The sequence below is a fragment of the Tinamus guttatus genome, unplaced genomic scaffold, assembly GCF_059628265.1.
Source record: "Tinamus guttatus ecotype Peru unplaced genomic scaffold, ASM5962826v1 Tinamus_guttatus_pri_ptg000389l, whole genome shotgun sequence".
NCBI classification, from domain to species: Eukaryota; Metazoa; Chordata; class Aves; order Tinamiformes; family Tinamidae; genus Tinamus; species Tinamus guttatus.
In genome coordinates, this window is record NW_028288923.1 from 4,185,367 (window position 1) to 4,205,972 (window position 20,606).

General features: G+C 38.6%; 1 protein-coding gene across 1 annotated transcript in view; it reads right to left on the reverse strand.

The window, feature by feature from the left end:
• Positions 1-20,606, reverse strand: part of ITFG1 (integrin alpha FG-GAP repeat containing 1) — a 76,783-nt gene that overhangs the window by 25,028 nt on the left and 31,149 nt on the right. The window contains exons 9-12 of the mRNA XM_088530885.1: positions 15,390-15,484; positions 8,303-8,475; positions 1,146-1,296; positions 933-1,041 (exon numbers count right to left, since the gene is read on the reverse strand). Of these exons, the coding sequence (XP_088387011.1) occupies positions 933-1,041; positions 1,146-1,296; positions 8,303-8,475; positions 15,390-15,484 (528 nt within the window). The remainder of the gene's footprint in view (positions 1-932; positions 1,042-1,145; positions 1,297-8,302; positions 8,476-15,389; positions 15,485-20,606) is intronic.

Here is a 20,606-nt window from a genome sequence, read left to right on the forward strand (position 1 = left end):
ACAACATTTCCTTCATTTATCTCCTCACATAATATGCTGTGCAGAAGATTCACAGAATTGTATTAGGGGCTGAAGGGAGACCATGCAGTGCAATGCCTTCTCTTCATAATTATTACAAACTCTGCATCCTTTCTGTATTTATAAGAATCTCAAACATGGTTAACTCTGCAGCTTCTCCAGGAAATTTATGTTTGTATTTCATACTCCATCCTTTAAGATGTCATTCTTACTATTTACTGTAGGTAGTTCAACTCTGTTACTTTCTCTCCTATCCTGCAGGGGTATGCAACACACCTCCCTTACCTCTGCAGGAAATCATTGTGTCCTGAGGACTTGGAGCTTCCATACATTTCTCTTTCAGGCTGAATAACTGTTACATTGCTCTCTCCTCATAGCTCATATTTTTAGACACTCAATAATTCTCGTTTTTCCCTGCAGAAGCCAGCTGAGAAATGAGTTCTTGAGACCTAATATCTGCCTTTGGAGTTTTGCTAGGACGCTGACAGGGAGAAGGAAAGCTCCAGCATGAAAGCAAAGATTTAATTGCCTCTAGTTAGCAGTGAAAGGCGACACGCCTTCTTGCAAAATCAAAACCACACGGAGATGATAAACACTTATTAAAAAGATGTTGTGGTCAAAACTGACATTACAAACAAGTAGAATATTGAAAATAGTTGGCAGAATTACTCTGAATTTAAGTACACTAAAATAAAACTCCACAGGAAACCTTTGAAAACCAAAATGACTTTGAAAACAAAAAAGATGATATATAACGTTGCAGATTTCTGCAGTCTCTAAGGTCTCCATGATGCTTTTTCTTATCTAGCATTATCACACACACGGCATTATTAGGTCTTCTCATACACAGAACATCAAATATTCACATTCCTTTTAAAGTCTTATTTTGATTTGATTTTATGGTGAGCACTTACCAATAACTTTAACAAAATAGGCATCTGCTTCAAAGTTGTTTTTTAATGTATGGATAGCAAAATCCTTGTTTAAGTTGCCTTTGCTTAGTACAATGATATCCAAGATCCCCTGTGGGTGAGGAAGAGGAAAAAAAAAAAAAAAAAGTTCAACAGGGAGTACAATTGAAAAGTACAGGGACCCAGGTGGGCTGCAGCAGCAAGAGCTCGACTTACATCTTCGTATATGTCAAAGAAGGTTGCTACCACCGCGTCCTTGATTTGATTGAGATCCGAGAGCTCCCAGTAAACTTTAAACATGCGCCGTACGCTCTTGCAGCTCGCATTATTGCATGGGACGTTTTCAAGTAAAAATGCTTGCTGGTTGCTGGAAAATAAATATGTAAAGCAACAGATAACATTATTTCTTTTAAGAAGTCTAGGTAAAAGGAATTATAAAAATATTATAAATAAATAATTTAAGCCTACTGAAGCTAAATATCGTATAAAAAGGGCTAGCAGCCACCAGATACTTTAAATCCGTGAGCACTTGCATTAATTTCACAGGAAGAATTACAGCCAGTATGTAACACTTGATTTAAACCAACAAGTACACTAAACAAATGGGTCCAAATCAGCAGGAATTGTTTCCTTAACCATCTATTCAAAAGATGCAACATATTCTTACTTTATTCTGAGACAAGTGCATTTATCTGCCATTTTCTTAATCCCTCTTGGTCCTCCAGCTTAAATGCTGCTTAAAAAGTGACAGTCGATTCTCATTGTTTTATGACAGGCTCTCCACACATCATCTCCATTAACAAATGCTCTTTCATGCGATTTTTTTCCTTGGTTTAAGGGTAACCCAAATCTCTATCAGTATATCAGGTTTTCTATTGTCAAAGCAAAAAAATACCACCACAGTAAAAACAAGACAAGACAAACCAAACTAGGTGCTTGCTGACATACAAGGAACAGAGAGAGACAGGGAGACAAAAGCTCTGATACTGGGACAAGGAAGCGAGCGAGGACTGCAGCTTAATGGCCTCTCGGGCCGGGCCGGAGCAAACCCCAACGCGCCCGCCCGCACCCTGCGGTACCCACAGCGCTTCCCGCAAGGAAAGCTTATTTTTAGCCTGTGGTAGGTCTATGGTGTATCTCAGATCATTTGCTGCTACAAGAATCATATCCCACACTATTCATACTGCTGCTGCCTCCATCTGAGGCAGAGTTGGAGCAGGGCAAAACACTTCCCTGAGAAGCTCCCCGCAGTGCCCGGCTGGGGACGGCTTTAGGAGGAGTCTGCTCTCTCCAACACGCGGCGACAGCAAGAAGGCAGGTTGGGAAATGTCCTTCACAACCTTATGATCACATTTCTTGAGCTTCTGAGCAAAGTATACTAATAAGGCCTTTACTTTTCTCCTATGCTCTATATTTGATTGAAAGTTTTATCACAACCCACTTTTTACTGTTTCGCTGTAAGCAGCGGCAATGTATTGTATTAAGATCCAGCCGAAAGCAAACTAAATTATCTACAATATTTGAGATATTTTATTATCAAAAACTGAAACTGTATAAGCATAACTCAAAATTATTAAGTGCTCCCATTCATTTATGTATTTTATGCATTATACAGGTATCATTAACCAACTACAAGGTAAGGTGACAATTTGGGCTGAGCACCTTGTTTCAGTTTCTTTATTATGCCATGCACCACTTGCCTGTTTTTTAAACTTGCAGGAAATTTTAGACAGGTGCTTTCTTTAAAATCATATTTTCTTAATTGCTGGAAAAGATTACATGCTAATTATTTACAAGGCACCTGATTTTCAAGTTCACATTATAGTGCACATATAAATTATAATTCAGGTTTAGACTATAAACCTTGTGGATGGTTAGACACAAGAATTTTATTTATTACAGTAATTTTATAATTTCCTTTCCTTGATAGTGTTCATATGATGACTTTAAAAAGCCCTCAAAATAGATAAACAATAACATAGCATCAACTGAATCAGGAGAAAATAAGAAGATATTAATAAAATGGCAAATGCGAGTATTTTCCATCCTTTTGCATCAACACCCTGTAGCATCTGCTGTGCCAGGGAGCAGAGCTGTGCAGAACCCCGAACGGGCAGGGGGCTGGAGGGCTGCCAGCGCTCTCCGTCTGCTGGGGAACCCACTTCACCAGGAAGCTTCATTTCACACCAACACCCCCTGGCACCCGCCGAGTCCTTTCTGAAACAGGAGGGCAAACTTGCCTGTAGAATTAGCAGCTCCCAGGCTGTGCTATAAATGGTAACTGTACCTACACACACACACAGGCTACCTTCACCTCTGTGAGAAGTCATATAAATTCACAGTCTGTCTAAGAGTCAGGGTTATTGCCTACAATAACAAAATTAGAAATCTCTAGGGTGGCAAGCATAAAAATAACACATCCCTAAAGTAAACAAAAACAACTATTATTGGTGAGAAGTATGAGCTGGAACAAGATTTGAGTTTACCTGCAATATGAAGCTCTTCTTAGAGATTTTAAGTGGAACTTACAGAAAGGCTCACTTCACCGCAAGCACGGGGTCTGCTTTCCGGCTCCTACGCTAGCTCTGCCAGCTTTCTAATTAAAAGCTCAGCCTTGTTTCTTGTCTATTCCAGAAGCAATTCTTTGCCTGGTATTTTATTGATGGCTTCAAATTATTTTCAATTCTACACCAGCACTCAACACTGCACTTTTATTTCCTCTAAAAGCATCTTTAGGAACCACAGTTTGGAGCGGCATGATCCCAGTAGGTCTGTGGCTTCCCTGGAAACGCTGTAGCCTGAGAGCAGTGCAGGGGTTTCCCCCACCCTCCTGTCCCCTCTTCTGAAAGGGGCCAGGACCAGTACTGTGGTCGGGAACAAGGACGTTACAGGCTTGTTCTCAACTCCCTAGTTACTCATATTTGAGCCTTAATTTTCCCATGTTCCTGGCCTAATCTTGCTAGCTCGTTCAAAATTTGGAAAGCTATCTCCTGATGTTAGCATTTGAATTTGGCCATTTGCTAATTTGTTAGCATTAGTCAACTAACACTGCTGAAATGTCAGTTGTTTCTGCCTCAAAATACATGCACATAAGATACAAGATACTTGTAGCCTTCAAGCTATACCTATATATAAACAGCCTTAGTGTTTTAAAATGCCGCCTCATCTTTAAAGGTGAGCTATGCTCAAATAAAACATAAAAGAAACAGAAGGAAAAAATACTGATATTAAATACTAGCAAACCTATATAGAGTAAGCCCAAACCTCGCATGAAGACAGGCTGTGTTATACTGCTAACATATTAAATCAGCAGTCCCCTGCTACACAAACGTGTGGCAGTCGATATGGAACAGTTTGGCTGAGATCCGGAGCAGAGGCCGAGCAGCGGCCGGCGCACGAGGCCGGGGCGCAGCACGTCCCCCACAGCCCGTGCCGGGCCCTGGCCCCGCGTGCGGCGCTGCTCACAGCCAGGCCGCGCCGCCACGAGCAAAGCTGGAAGGCAAAGGCAGGCTCAGGATACTTCTAGCTGAGTCTCACTTTAACATATTGCTTAGAATTCAATATTTACTCCTTAATTTCATACATCCCGTATCTGTCAGTTTTTGGCTGTTTCATTTACACTGACTGCTAGGACAGCTAAACGACTAGTTATCTTGCTGCAGACATTCATTGCCATTGAACTGGCCTCTACATTTTAGATTTGCTCAAAGGGAGGCCGCTTCTCAGGCCCAAATTTTCAAGAAGCCCTTTAGCCAGGCTGCCTCCTGACAAATCACAAGTATCAATGGCTTTAGAAAGAAATAAGTCTGCCAAACAAAAATAATTTCAAGTGGAGGCACGCAAAAACTAACTGTGAATACCATGAAAACTGACATTCTCTCCAAGTTTTTCATTCTAATGCTCAAATCTTGTGCAAAAATGTGTGTTACAGATTCATATGCAGCACTTATGCTTTCAATGTTACTACTCTGTTTAAAACTAAAGTGCGGACAAATGGGTACATATAGATAAGATAGTAAGCAGAGATGACCTGATAAATAACTAATGATAAAGGTCTTTTAGGTATTATCATTCAAGACACTTAAAAAAATTTCTAGTTTGGTCATAAGTAGGGGGAAGAAAAATTCATATACTTATGCAGCCTGAAGAAAAGTCTGTAGATTGGCATTCTAATATGCAGGTTTTAACTTCTTAAGTCAGAAGTTAAAAGAATTCATAATAGGTAGGAATTTACTGAGAATTTAACGGCTTCACTTGTTAGTATTTATAGCCCGGATTCAAACCTCCAGCACATTTTAAGTACCAGCCAGCCTCCTTTCGTGGTTGTTGTTAATAAGGAATTTATCCATGCTATCCGTATATTTCACGCTTTTATTCAAAATTAACAGGATATGGCAGGAGATTTAACAGACTAGTATTAATGCAGTTATAAGAATATGTTATATAAGAATATAATTCATCATTTTCTTAACTTATTCACCTGAAAGGAAACGAGACCAAAGTCATTCTTAAAATAATCCATTTCTTTTCCAGTTTCTTTCAGGGAGTTTTAAAAACCCAGTCTGTGAATGTTTCCAACATTATGGTAAAAGCATATAATTGATTTTAATTGTATTCTTCCATTATCACAGATCAGTATACTTCCAGATGAATAAAATGCTTTCTGCCTCCTTTAAGTTAGAGATAACAATTAGAAATTCAACTTCCTAGACTACAGCACAGATGGAGGTCAAGAGTGCATAAAAATGCTTTTATCATTTAATCACAGTAATCAATCACTGAAATTAGATCTGTAGACACAGTATGAAAAGCTTCAGAGAAGGAAATAAATACTTCTTGATCCAGAAGTGTTTAAAATCAATTAAATAAGGTTTTCATTTTTATTTGCTCTAATCTAAGAAGGCCTTTTAATTTAATTTCCACACTGTTTTAATTCTCTGGACTCTCTGACCCAGTTAGAGATTTTAAAGAGAAGCATTTGCTTAAGTGTTTCAGAAACAACAATTTAATATTATTGTCAAAGTGACATTTGAAAGTAGCTGCTAAAAATGCGATTTTCATCCCCGTCCAAAAGTACTAGGAGTCTCTTTCCATTACTTTTCTACTAATAATACTAGAAAAATACAGTGTTAACAAGCAATGTATTTCTCAACTCTTAGCTTAGATCCTCTTTTTTTTTTTTTCTCTCCCCTAGCTTTCTTTAGCTCTCTGAATTCACCTTTTGCAGCCTGTCAAATCATGTGCCAGGGCTTTCAGTCCTTATGTCTGGCTATGTATAACTTTGAAATCAAGTTTCCAAGTAAGTTAAAGATACATCCAACTGAACAAACGATTTCAGAAGTAAGGTGGATTAAAGCACATGTATTCATTGCAGTGAGAGGTAGGTGACTTTGTAGGCTTTTTAAAGAATATTTCCAACCATATAAAGCTTTTAGATATTAAAATATTATCATAATTATATAACATCCAGAGGAGGGACGCACCTAATAATTTTGAAGGATAACGTAACTTAAAAAACAAAAAACCTTCTGAAGTCTTCACACCTTCGTCAAGTCCTTCTAAAGTGCCCCAAAGTGTCAGGGTACAGAAGATGCCATATAGAGCCTAAGTACTAACAAAGAGAACAACTTTAATTTTGATGCTGTAGTATCTCAGTGGAAGAGGAGAGACCTTGGTTCTAGTCTGTTCCCTAGACTATTTACAGCCTTTATTCAAGGCCTGCTGAACAGAAGATGTTCCACACACAACCTTCCAGCTGACAAAAGGGGCGGCCAGGCACACCAGGCTGGCGCATTCCCAGCTGTGCGCGTTCCGGCGGGAGCAGCAGCGCCGCCCTCGGCTCTGCGCCCGGGAATGGGAAGGGCTGCTGGAGCCGCGAGGGCCGGGGCAGAGCTCACGGCCCTGCCTCGGAATCGCAGCGCCCGCAGGCAGGGCCAAGCATGGAGCCTCCGGACTGCGGCTTGTTTTAGATACGTATCTGAAGAGCACCTTAACCCAAAAATGTCCATGAGCAACTCTGGTGTTGGCAACTAATAGAGGACCTGGACTGATTTCTTAGATGCAAGCACCTAAATTCTGTCTATATTCTCTTTTAAACACTGAAGTGAGTTCTTCAGTTCTAATCCTCACTGAGTATTAATTCCAACTATGAACTTGCACTTAAACTCATCTGAAAAACAATACAGATGGTAGATGGAATATACAAAATCAACCTGTATAAAATACTTGACTTATTTTGCCCTGTAGTACACTGTGTAAGTGTTCATTAATGATCCCAATGACAGGCACTCAGACTCTGTAAGATATTGATTAAAATTCCTTCTATTGTAGATAACACAAGAAAGAAAAAGGAAATAGCACAGATAATCTTATATCTCTTCAGATGCTGGGAACCCAGAGCTGCACAGCATCAAACTGACCTCTAGCCTGGCCACGGCCCGGTGCACAGATCCTGCCCCTTCTTTGGAGCTGTAAAGGATGTTCTTAGAAATAAAACAACTCTATTCATCATTTTTACTGCCAAGCACAAGTTCACAGGAGAACATGCAGCTTCAGTTCAAGAAAAAAAACCCAAGGTGGCCCCGCCGGAGCTGCCTCCCAGGCTTCTCCTTTGTGAGCAGCAGGCTAAGGTCGTCCTGTGGTCGAGCGGTACGTGCAGCTGGGCACAAGGCCCAGGCCTTGTCCAGACATCCGCTGCGAGATGTGTAACACCCCTGGCTATGTAACAGCACTCCTGCCTAACACCAGGCTGGGGCAAGACAACGGGTAGGGAAGATGAACTGAAGAAAAGGAGGAGAAAAATTAAGAAAGAAGATTAAGACTAAGAAAAGTTCATTTCCATTCTAAGTTTTTAAAGATGGTGGCATCTATTCCAGTGACAGCACATGTAATTCCTGCCTGCAACCTAGATACCAGGTTTTGAATAGTTCAGCGATTGCAGAGATGTTGTGACGTTAGGGCAGCAATGTTAATATGCTAAATTTGGAAGAACTGTCTTCAGACATAGTCACCACAGGCTTTACTTTGCACAGGATGCTCCCTGAAAGAGATTCCCTTGCTCTGTATCTTGCAAAACTACAAACTCCTTACCACTGACACAAGCATCTCCTTTTAATATACATTAGAAGTCACAAAGACAAAAAGGCCAAATTGATTTCTGGAAATGTCCATGAGCACAGACTAATTTTACTGACTCAGCTACAGCAAATCATGAAAAATTCTGAACCATTTAATACGAAGCGACTCCCAGCTGCTGTGAACTGGGCATCCTTCCTGTGAAAGTCACCGAACAAACAGGCCGAGTTATGTTCTGAGCTCTTAAGCAAATATGATGCAAGATACTCATTTATAAAACTCAAAGATTTCATCTCTACCTTCCAGATGTGTTCCTTAGTATAGCAAGAGCATCTGGGTAGCCATCCATATTGTAATCTCCAATGTGAAGTGTAATTGGAAACGAATCTGCTGCTGAAGAGCCATCCTTTTCATATGGTACAAAGCCCCAGAGCGTGTCTTTATTTCTGAAGTCTTGCAAGATTGGAACCCACTGTAAACAAAAACAAGAACTAGGTAAGGAAATTAATTCATCAAAAATCTTTAAAGCAGCCAACTATTGTACACTGCATCAGAATTCTCAATCATTTGCAAACTTCCATAGAGGACATAACATTTAAAAAAAAAAAAAAAAAAAAAAAGGCTTCATTCTTAACTATGTCACTAAATGAAAAATCTCATTTGAAATCTTTCCTATGCAGTAAGTTATTACAGAACAGACTGAACAGACAGGATTAAAAGGAATTTGTGTTCTAGAGTATGCCCAGCATACCATGATTTTGGAACAGCTTCACTGAAATTCACATTTGCCTGGAGTCCGTATTAATTTTTAAGTGTAGGCAACCCCCAACCACCAGGCCTTGAGCTCCTGAGTCCCTCTGCTTTTCCTGCAGTTTCAAGCCACAGGCAGCATTAAGGGCCTGGAGGAGCAGCTGAGATGCACCTGCATTAAACCTGTGCACAACAGCAGAGTGGGGAGGCTGCGCACTCAAGAAGCTGGAGGCCATGACTGCCATGCAGAGAGGACCTAGAGAGGCAAACATGGGCAAACAGAAACCACATAAAATTCGGCAAGGACAAATGCAAAGTCTTGTGCTTGGGGGTAAACTGCTGCAGTGGTACAGCCTGGAGACTGTACCACACAAACGGTAGCAACTACAAGGAGAAGATGAGGGATACAGAAGAGAGAGCAGAAGACTCTGGGAAGATGCAGCCTTCTACTATGCTAAGGAGGTAACTGAGAAGATGGAGAGAAGGTCTCTGCTAAGATGCATGAGATACATGGCAGCAGAACAACAGACTGGGATCACATTAAAACAAGGAATGTTCCAACTGGATATAAAGGGGTAAAAATCTGCTTTGAAGGTAATTAAATATCAGGAGAGGGACCCAGAGAGACTGCAGAGTATCTATCCTTGAAGGTTTCCAAAACCCTTAACAAAAACCCCTAAACATGGTCTGAATCAGTGCTGATATGGCTTGAAGGTCCCTTTAAGGACTTCCTTTTCTACTTAAATGATTCTATGATTTATGGATATTTAGAAGTTCAAGAGCTTTGGCTCCTCAAATCCCCACCAAGCAGCACAAGATACTGAACTGCTGGATAAGAAATGAATATTGCAGTATCAATTTGAAAGTATAAGGGGAATGCAGAGTGCAATTTCTTTAGGACAAGAAATAAAATATATCTGCACTTATGTTCCACAAAGTGGTGCAGAGGTGATAAACAGCAATTTATCTTAATTAAAATCAAACTAATTTCACAAGTTGGTATGAAGCTGACGTAACAGGGTTAACATTTCAACGTTACGAAAAAATTCTGTGACATTTTTAAAGCTAGAAGTAATTTTATGTATCAACTAGCAGACAATGCCTTCAAAAGGAGTGAAGGCTGCCATCCTAAACGATCCCTATCACCAACTTCAACAGCACTTGACACACTTGACACCATCTTAAATGTCTCTCATCCAAGCCTTAAGGAATAAGATCCTTGCACAAAGCAGGTAACAGTTCCTGATTATAAATTACACTGCATTTCACTTGCAACCCAGTAAAGCCTCTTCCCTATAATACAGGTTACTCATTACATCGCTCCTGAAGTTCAAAAGGACTAAGCAGCTCACTATCAAAGAGAGAGTGGTTTATTGCAAGAGTGCTTGACAGCATCATTTCTTGATATGGAGAGACCCTCATTTAACACAATCCAGTAATCAGCAACATTCCTGCCATGGGGCAATTTTGTGTGACACTGACTAGTCCCTTGAGATTACATGCAACCTCATACCTGTTAGAGCAGCCTGCAAAATTATTGGAAATGTGCACTAAGGTCCGCTCTGTCTGGACATCACAGACAGCTTCAAAATCTGGAGCAGCTCTGCCAGGCTCTGCATGGCCTGCATCCCCGCTTCTGTCAATTAGAACATTTGAACCACTAAGATGATCAACACTAACAATGATTATCCAGTGCCTGGAAACCCAAAGCTGAAATTAAACATACTTTGTTCTTTTATTTTTCAACAACTTTGTCTATTGTCAGCTGCCAAAGGTTTGTAAAAAATCTAAGGAAAAAAATACAAAGTAGAAATAAGCTCTTGATCTGACAGAAATTTTTCAAAGAGATAGATTTCCTACTACTCATTTGTCAGTCAGGAGACAGATGAACACTATTATTGCAAAATACTGTGATTTTGAAAAACACTGATTGGAATCAGAACCATGAAATATAATATAGCTTTTAGTTTACATAGTATCATTCACACAAAGAGTCATTGCAATAATATCCAATTATATCCACAAAATGTTTCCTGAATGTTCCCATATAGGGTAACATATTTTTAAAGAAACTAGATTTAAAATGATTTTTCAGGAGTAAGTCCAAATTTGCATTCTCTTCTTACTCTACACAAAGAATGATCCCTTAAAAAAAAAAATCTTACAACTGAAGGGGCTATAGTGAAACACTGATATATAACCAACAGGTGAGTAAAATTGAAACACAGCCTCTTGCTACTAATCATCACCCTTGTGCACTCTACAAAGTAAAATTTATATACCTTACCAAACCACCTGTGGGTTCATTATATCTAGGTATATATAGTAACAGTTACAGAACATTTCAAAGCAACAGTCTTGCCCTACCTGTGACCAGAACAGATTCTGACATCATATGTAATTTAATCTGACAGTTTTAATTCACAAAGTAATCCATGTTTTCAGTGAAACTTATTCTGTTTATTATAAATACCAGTATTATGCAACATAGGGCATGTAAGATCAGGGACATATACTTCAGTACAGGAGGTAAAAACAAAATGTTTGTCAATATTACAAATTTGCTATTTCTTTTGTATTTGATAATCCAGACAATTACTTGAAACTTCATGTTTGCTGTTACTATTTTAATAGAAAAATATCAAAAAAACTCTCTCTCTCTTTTTTTTTTTTCCATGTGAGATATAATTCAGTGGATATAATGAGGACACACAAAGCTATTTGGGAGTTATCTGATCATATGATTTCTGTTACCTAGTTTAGATGAGAAAAAAAAAAAAAAACAAAAAAACCAAAAAAAAACCAGACTGTAAAATGGCAAGAGCACAACTAAAAACATTTAAATGAGCACTGAATTCAGAGAATTCCAAGAAAACTCCTTTGTTGAACCAGAACTGGGGACCTGGCGGATCTCGGAGCCGGGGGCAGCGTGTGGAGCCCGGGCCAATTGCTGCCCCACGGAGGTGGGGAGCTGCCATCGGCCGCCCGCTCTCGCCCAGAGCCTTTTCTGGTGGCACCAGGGTGCCTCGTCCTTCCCAACATGAGCACTAGCACATCCTGAGATACCGACTGTTGAGAGCGGCTGAAAGAACCGGCCCCACCACTGGAGACTGTGTGACCCCCTCTGCTGCACACGCGCCTTCGGGCTGAGCAGGGGCACATGCAGAAGAAATGCAGGAGTTTCAGGATGTGCAAAGTGGTCAGGTCACACGGAAGTCACCTGAATTCCACATATGGCTGTAGTAGCTGTTTTATGAGTAGCTACTCTCCCATAAAAATAAGCTAAGTAGATTCCATTAGAGCACAGGAGAGATGATGAAAGCCCAAAAGAAGAGAGGGCCTCAATATTGCTTTAACATAGAAGAGAGTAACTAAGGGAGGATTTTTTCTTTTTTTTTCATGCCAGAATATGACTAACAACCACACAGCTGCTCTGAGAGAGCCTGACAACTCAGGGATGATGAAAGGAACTTGCAGAATATGGGATTTCTTAAAAGTGCAGCAAAAGAAAATCTGTTCCCAACCACTTTCTAAGATGCTGGAGAGGAATTAGGAAAAGTGCTGGCAATGACCACCTGCAGCAGCTCACCAGTGCTGCCAGGCACATCCCTGGCTTAGGGCTCATGTCCCAGACCCATGGCTATCGGGTGCGCTGCCTGGTTCTGCCTTCCTAGCCCACAAGACGGGCACGGTGGCAACCGCAGCCTTTCTATGGCACAGACAGGCTCAAAGGACCCTCGGGCACGCAGAGAAACTCTCAAATGACAAGACTGAAATGATGCCCTTCAGGAAGAAAATGAAAGAAAATCCATACGTAATACCAGGAAGAATTAGAAGATCATGAGCTATCTCTAAGAATATCAGAGTCCCCCGAGCTGCTACCACAAGCAGTACTGGGGACTTCACAACCAGGCTGGCGGAGAACTCTGTCGAATGTTCACAATCTAGGCCCAAGCTCAGCCAGCGAGCAGTCTAGCTTATAGTTACTGCAGGACACCTCTAATTTCTTTATATTCACCTAACACTAGCCACAGGCAGAAACAGCATGTGGGTTTCTATTTCGGGTCCGATGGCAAATCCGCTGTTGCCATGGAAACATTTGCTTTTTAAGAAAACTTTTAGTAGCACTGTATCTCTTTAAACCTCATATGTTCTTCTTTGGCCTTTACTTTGGTCTCACCATCCAAAGAAAGAAAGCAGCTGAAACTAATTTCTAATACTTATAAAAAGTAAATCATTAAATAAATTACATCAGAGTAACACCAGGTCCCACCAGAGCAACAAACCTGAAGTTTGCCCCCATGTATCTATAATTGACACACCACCCAATGCCCCTCCTTACTGCAGGTGATCATAACTACAAATGCACTCATGTCATGCCCGGGCAATACCACACAACTGTGTTAACTGTTCTACATTTGGTTCCACCACCAAAAACTGAATGGAGATAAAGGATATATAACATCAACAGCTTTTTCCATATGGGGCTTCCAATCCCTCCATTTCCTGCACACTCTGGCTAACTCTCCAGCTGCTCCACACAAGATACCATCACCTTGCTGAAACACACTGTGCCCCACAATGGCTCCTTTGTTCTTCCTTCAAAATCTTAAATGGATTAAGTGAACATAGGAACTAGTTGCAGCCTGTTTTCATATGCAGTTGATAATCTCTCATGAAGATTAGCTTATTTAATCAAACCTCACAAGTCAGGTAACTTGATTTCACAGATGATCAAATTAAAGGAAATAAGGAAAGGCAGTGAGGAGTCTGAATCTCCTGAAGGTAGGTTCCTTCTCTCCAAAGGAAACGTACAACATGCAGAAGAAACTGCAGACACATGAATGAAGAAATTGCTGTTTTCCATGATTTTGGAATGGAAAAGGTATAACTGTTTTACAAGAAATAGCTCCATCTCTTCTTGACTAGTCTAACAGTACAAAAAAAGAATGTGCTATATATAGTCCTTGAGAAAGGTAAAGCCAGAATAAGTGAATGTGATTTGATATTGTCATTTTTAATTAAAAAGTCATTCTAAAAATATGCAGGGAAAATTATTTTAAAGTTGAGGTGACTCAGTACTTCTAAATTCTTCTAGCATTATAAGAATCTTTTAGATTCTGCACTTTTAAAAATAAGATGATAACATTGGCCTGCTGATTTTTAATTCATCAAGTGTCATTATTGCAAATTATTGTAAAATTAAAATTTCACAGTGAAATTGCTAAGTAGATGAACTAAATATAGTAATGAGAATCTCAAAAGCGGTATGTTAAAAATCTAGCGCACTAGTAATTCAATAGTTAACCTCTATCAACACATGACATACTGAAGGAGCAGAAAAACTGTCTACATACTATGCCACTTCCAAGCAGGCTGAAATAAAAGACTTGCTTTTGGCAACATGCTGATATTATGGCATTGACACACACCTTCCTAGAAATGTGTCATGAGCAACACATAGTGTAGCTTTAGCCCAATGCCGAACCCCTGCTACTCTTAAAAAACAGCTTTGTATCTTACAGGGGTACATGAGGCTCACGCGTGGTTGATTTTAATGATGAACTTACTTTCACTGAGAGTTGATTTAAGTAGAAAGTCTCAGATATCCTTTTCTTCATATACTATCAAGAGTAAGGAATTTAGTGCTTTGTTAAAATAGACAATTGTCTTTAGACATAAGGACATTCATGCTAATTTCTTCCCCATTTACTCAAAAATGAGATGTAAGGGGCAAATTACGGTGATCTAATGAACAAAACACTCAGAGGTCAGCGATCCCTCTCTTTTACTGCAAAGTAAAATATATATCATAATTTAAGCATCTATTAACTTTACACAAGGTCCATGACATATACTCACACCCGATACTGTAATACTGTATACCCAGCAATGAACAAAAATATTTTTAAATCTTTTTAATCTTTCTGAAACAGAAGATCTTCACCATTAATGTGAGCTGCAGACCTTTATAAGCAGCACCTTCCCAAAGTATGCGCTGTTCTTTGAGCATTCAAGACCAAGTCTGAAGATACATACTATAAGTTAGTCTTTGTATATCTGGTTGGAAACATAACTCCCTAAATGCATTTTTTAAGCATTAAATGCTTTAAAATGGCATTTATACCCAGAAACTTGATACTTGAAAAACATTGAATTAGTAAATATTAAAGGTATAGAGAAAATGGAGGGTGAAATGTGTGGGCTGCTAAACCTTCACAGGTTTTGAGTACGGGACTCAGCTCCCTAATTTACGTCAAAATAATCTCATCTTTATTCACTAAGTCGGTTTCCAAGTCTTGATCACAAACTTATTTTTGATCTAGTGGTAGGGCAGCTATGCTGCTTAGAATGCAACTTTTTGCATTGCAAGCAAAAGACTCATTAGAAGTGCGCATAGTTTCGCAAGAATTATTGATTGTACAGAATCCTAAATATTTAACTCTTTCCACCAGAATTAATTTAGACAGATCAAAAGAAAATCTCTCTTGCAGTCTATCATTACAGGTGAGAAAGTTTATTTTTCACAGCAATCCTGAAAAAAAAAACAAAAACCATTTTCCTTTCTCATACTTTTTCTGATTCTATGCAAACACAATATTTTCCTTTATCTTTACAATTCCAAACTCAAAATACCTGATCCATTCCCAGCTTAGATAAGTAGATGGCACTTTTTTGACAGTTATGATCTTCACAGACTGGTAACAGGTGTTCACTTTGTCCATCCCCATCTGTCAAAGAGAAAAACAACTATCAGCTGTATATTTTCAAAATTGAAAAACCTGTTTTCAAAAGATCAATTGTTTTAAAATGTGAAAAATCAGAGGAAGACCTTTAAAACTTCTTCACCTTTGTAAGCTCTAATTTGGGTCTTTTGGTTGAAGATCATCTTTGTTAAAGCCATTTTGACACATAATATAGACAAAGTTTTAATGCGTGGGTAAGGAAGCTGGGAAACAGCAAGTAAGATGTGGTGGGGGGGACAATGAATATACTAGACAACCGCAAATAACTCCAAGTGATAAAGTCAGACTGTCACCTTTAGTTACTCCCTGCAGGACATCTGCTGCATGCAGCTGTTTTGTTTCTCTTCTGCATCATTTCGGCAGAACAATTAAAAGAGGTTACTAATTTTATTTTTTTGCTTACACGCACTAGCATAAGAAGTATATAGACTGCAGGCTGTTTCTAAATTTAAAATGGAGGAACTCTTTAATTTGCAAATTATAAACTATGGAAATATTGAAGACATTGCTAGAACAGAATTAAATTGCAGAAATGTAGGCATTTTCTAAAATATAAAATTTAGATTAAGGCACAATCTTCTAATCACTTTTCTTCAGAAATTTCAGTCTAAAGTCATTTTAGAAGGTTCTCAATAAATGATGAGAACAAAGAACCTTCAAGTCTTCTCCTGCTTTTGGTTAGTTATAAATGGATAATGACAATTAAGCTGTAGAGTAGAGGAGAATACAAAACATTTGATTTTACTTAAATTGTCAACATTCATCTTGGTAAGGAGATAACTCAATTTGTTAGCCTTGGTAATTAATGTTCAGCAATGCTGCAGTGTATTGACAAGAGCAAGCGAAGTAGCTTTGAAGACTAATAGGGCAGGAAATGGATGGACCTTTCACTGAATTAGATAAGGAGCTAGCACCTAACAAAAATATGCTTTTCTGGTTAAGTGCCATACATCTGTAAAAGATTTGGTTAAAACATTGATTTCAATACAATCAAAGAATAAGCAGAAGTTAAATATACATTAACATGTGTATTTTTGCCCTGCAACTAAAACCAGTATGATACATACTTTATATTAGAAGCAGTTTCCCTGCTTCTTTTGACCAGAATCTACGGTCAACTTTAGGTAATTTTAGTCATAGGCTCATGTTTTTCAGTGCATTTTTCCTTCAATTCTGTGTAAAATATATTTAAGAATCTAACTGTTAAAAAATAGATTAGTAAGATGTTACTGTAACTATTATGTTACAGCACACTTGTAAGACAAAAAATAAAATAAAAAAAACCTTATATGTAAAAAAAGTCCAAGAAAAATCCTAAAATCCTGCAGACACAGTCCGCGGGGCTTTCCTTCAGCTCCCTCTTGGCACAACCCTACGTACAGATCTTGAAGACCACACAACAAACCCAGCAGGGCTCCTGAAAGCTCTCCTCTAACAACTAAATTACCATGCACTTAACAATGCTAACACCAACTTTCTAGCTTTCCTCTCATCTTCATGCTTGGTTTAGTTTTCAATTTAAATAAATATCCTTTAACTTTTAACTCTAACTTTGAATTTAAATTCTGCCACAAAGAAACAGGAAGGCAGAAATGAAAAAGGAGTATCATTACCACATTTATTCCAGCTCAATTAGGCTTGCACAGGTGGAAAAAGCTCTGCTGGGCTTAATGAATATTATGTTGGTGACAACCATGGGATGAACTCACCAGACCAGCTGAAATAAGTTATGCTAGTTTCAAATTATTAAGAAAATATACTTTGTGTAAAACTGCTTTAATAACGTTTTTCAACCTATGTCTAGCTAAAACCAGATATCCATACACACACACGCACCTACAAGAACTTCTTTTTTTAATAAACATGAACTTTATAAAAACTATATTCACCAAAAGAACGTTCTTTTCCTTTCAGGATGCATATTAACAGTTTGTTAAAAGTGCATGTAATTTGTATACATTTTCGTACGGTTCTGTGGCTGATGCAATCTTATTCTCCATCTGAATATCCTCAAATAAAATGCCTTCATTTTGTCAAACAAACAGCATTGAAAACTCATAACAAGCATAAATTTGGTTTGCAGTTTCATCCTAACACAAATAGTGACTTAGGGAGTCAGGTTTTGGAACTAGGCATGACATCTATTTCTGGAGACCATCTGTTATCCTGACTCAGCTCCTAGGGTCTACTAGTCTATCTTTCTATTACAGCAGAAATATCACATGATCTCTGTTCAAATTGGTAGAAAACTCACTTAGCCTTATTTGTGATTAAATGTGACTCCGGACTCAAGATGTCCTTTGCTAGCACCTCTCAATTTAGAGCAAGTTCCATGTACAAATGAAAGCTCGAATGTCATGTTCTTAACATACGATTCTGGCTTGAATGTTTCACTAAAAATTACATTAATAAAAATAAAGTTTTATAGACAGTAGAAAAGGAAGGGAAAGAGAACAGTTTTACATACTCATCAGTTACAAATCTGTACTTATGTCAAAAACACATAAAGATAAAATTAGCAGTCCTAGGTAACCCAGAAATCATATGAGAATGATTACCACTGCCTATTCACTGTATTTCAAAGAAAACTCACAGACACAAATCCTTTCCAACAGTTAACCCATGCCTGCACACTGCTACAGATTCAGTCCCAAACAAGAGTAAGACTGAAGCCCTGGGAGCACAACTCACACAGAGGGACTGTATGTGAAAAAAATTACCTGCAGATGAAGTTTTAATTTTCATTATGAATGTTCATGCTTGCAAAAAAGTTCAGATCTTTTCTATCTATTCCAAAAGTAATTTTGAGAGGAGAAAAAAAAAAAAAAAAAAAAAGCAAAGCTTTTAAATTAGATTAACAGCACATTTATTAAAACGTGTTATACACTCAAATTGCAGCATTAATGTGCAGCAACTAGCCCTAGTGCTTCATACTGTTTCAGGTCTTTCGTCAGAGCAACCTGCATAGGTCCTTTCAAAAAGGTGAGGAGGGGGAAAACAAAAAAATCTCCAGAGCACAACAATTTTGTTGCCAAGAGAGGTTGTGGAGTCTCCTTCTCTGGAGATATTTAAAATCCGCTTGGATGCAGTCCCATGCCACGTGCTCTAGGTGCCCCTGCGTGAGCAGGTGGGTTGGACTTAGATGATCTCTAAAGGTCCCTTCCAGCCTTAATGATTCTATGATAAAGCAAGATGCTGTTAATGATTTAAAGTTCAAGTAAGCACAGAGCATCCCCATTTAACATGGCACATCCTCATGCAGCTTTACCTACTTTCTCTTACACCATGCTTAGAGTTTGCTCACATCCCTCACTCACTCCTTTGCGCAGCTCTCATCTTCCTTCCTCATGAGCCTAACATTCCAAGTTCTGAAGAAAAGTAGTAAAATAAGGAGGTAAAAGCCCTGCTAGAGCAGTGTTCAAAACAATACCCTTCCAGGACAGGCAAAAAGACAACCAGCACAACTGAGCTTGAAATTCAAACAAAATAATGGTTCATCGGAAAGCTGATTAACTTAAATTTGTCTTCTGAAGTAGTAAAATGATTAGAATTCTTTTGTTACACTCTGCCTTTAGGTGTTCAAGGAGATGGTCATGACAGTGATAATTATCATAAATTACTAAGATAATTATGCATTATAAAAAGAATCAATGTCAGCTGCTTTTAGAAAATGTGAATCACAACTTCAAAAAAACAGATGTAAAGAGCTTTTACAGATGACTCAAAGTTCTATGGACATTTTAGAAAACCCTCATAACACACTTTCACAGCAGATCAATCCTGCTTTTAAGTCTGTCTATATCTTTCCAAAGGATCCATATTAACCCTGGCGCTGCAAGAAGGCCATTCCAGCAGATCTTGCCAGGCATGCGGGCTGCCAGCTTCAACGGAAAAAGGCTTTAGAAGGGAGTATCTACTGGAAACCAAGGAGGAAAAAGAGGGGAGTTTAAATACAAAACAAGAAGTACCCCCTGCACACCACACTACAAGTGGGTTTGAAATTTCTCTTGTAGATTAAGCTGAAACCCCCAACTATCTTGTACTGTGAAAAGAGCAGCCACAAAGCCTGACTGCACAGCTTCTCTAAGGTTATACATTTATGAGATGTTATGGCATCAAACCTTGCTAACAAATGGGGAGTGCTTTTCTGTTTCCTTCTTAATCTTGGGAAAAAGAAAACCACCTAAACTAATAATTTTTTGATTAGGGAACTTTTGTTGCTTTTGTTGCCTTTTTTTTTTTTTAAAAAAAACTTGACAGGTATCACTGAACAGTATTACTGGCTAGCAGTTACAAACACGACATCCATATCCTTTAAGTGCACTTTCTCTAACTCCTCATGGACTCAAAACCCAAGGGGCAATTAACTTGCACACCTCTATACACCACTGTTTCCGATTAACCAATGCATATCTGTCACTAAAGCAAGTTTTTCCTTTCTAAGGTTGCAGAGTTCTTTGGTAGCATCAGGTTTCCTAATGTTTCACCCAAATTAATGGTAGTGAGAAGAGTTTTCATATGCAAAGGGTTTACAACACAGAAATATCATCATCTTCCACCTTAGCGTTGTAAAAGAGTCCTTCTGCTGACTACGGGACCACTAGCAGACTTTCACAACACAGTACTCAAAGGAGAACTGCTTTCCAAAGAGGTTATCTACTGAGATGCATTATTAAAAGCTTGTCTTTCACACATAGCTACTGTATCTGAGGATATGAGATTCCAAGAGAAGGAAAAAATTAATGAAAACTCAGATGATAAAAGAAGTTCTGATACAGAACTAAAAGCTACACCATAGAAACAAAACTGCATGCAGAAAAACAGCGGATGTATGATCTTGTCTGCAATAATCAAAATTACTTTAACCAAGAATCTTTCATAAAAATCCAATTGCACAGCACAACAAATGGCTTTAAAGACTAATGTCTGGCAATTTCAGGTATCCTGTTTAAACATAATCAGCTAGCAACAAGGATCTACCATTTCTTTCTAGGAGAAGAATGACAATTTCTGTCATTTATCATTTAAGTAGTTAATATGCTTGAAAGCAATTACTGGGTGGAAGGAATAACAAAGGATATTATTTTTAAAATCACTAGTTGGATAA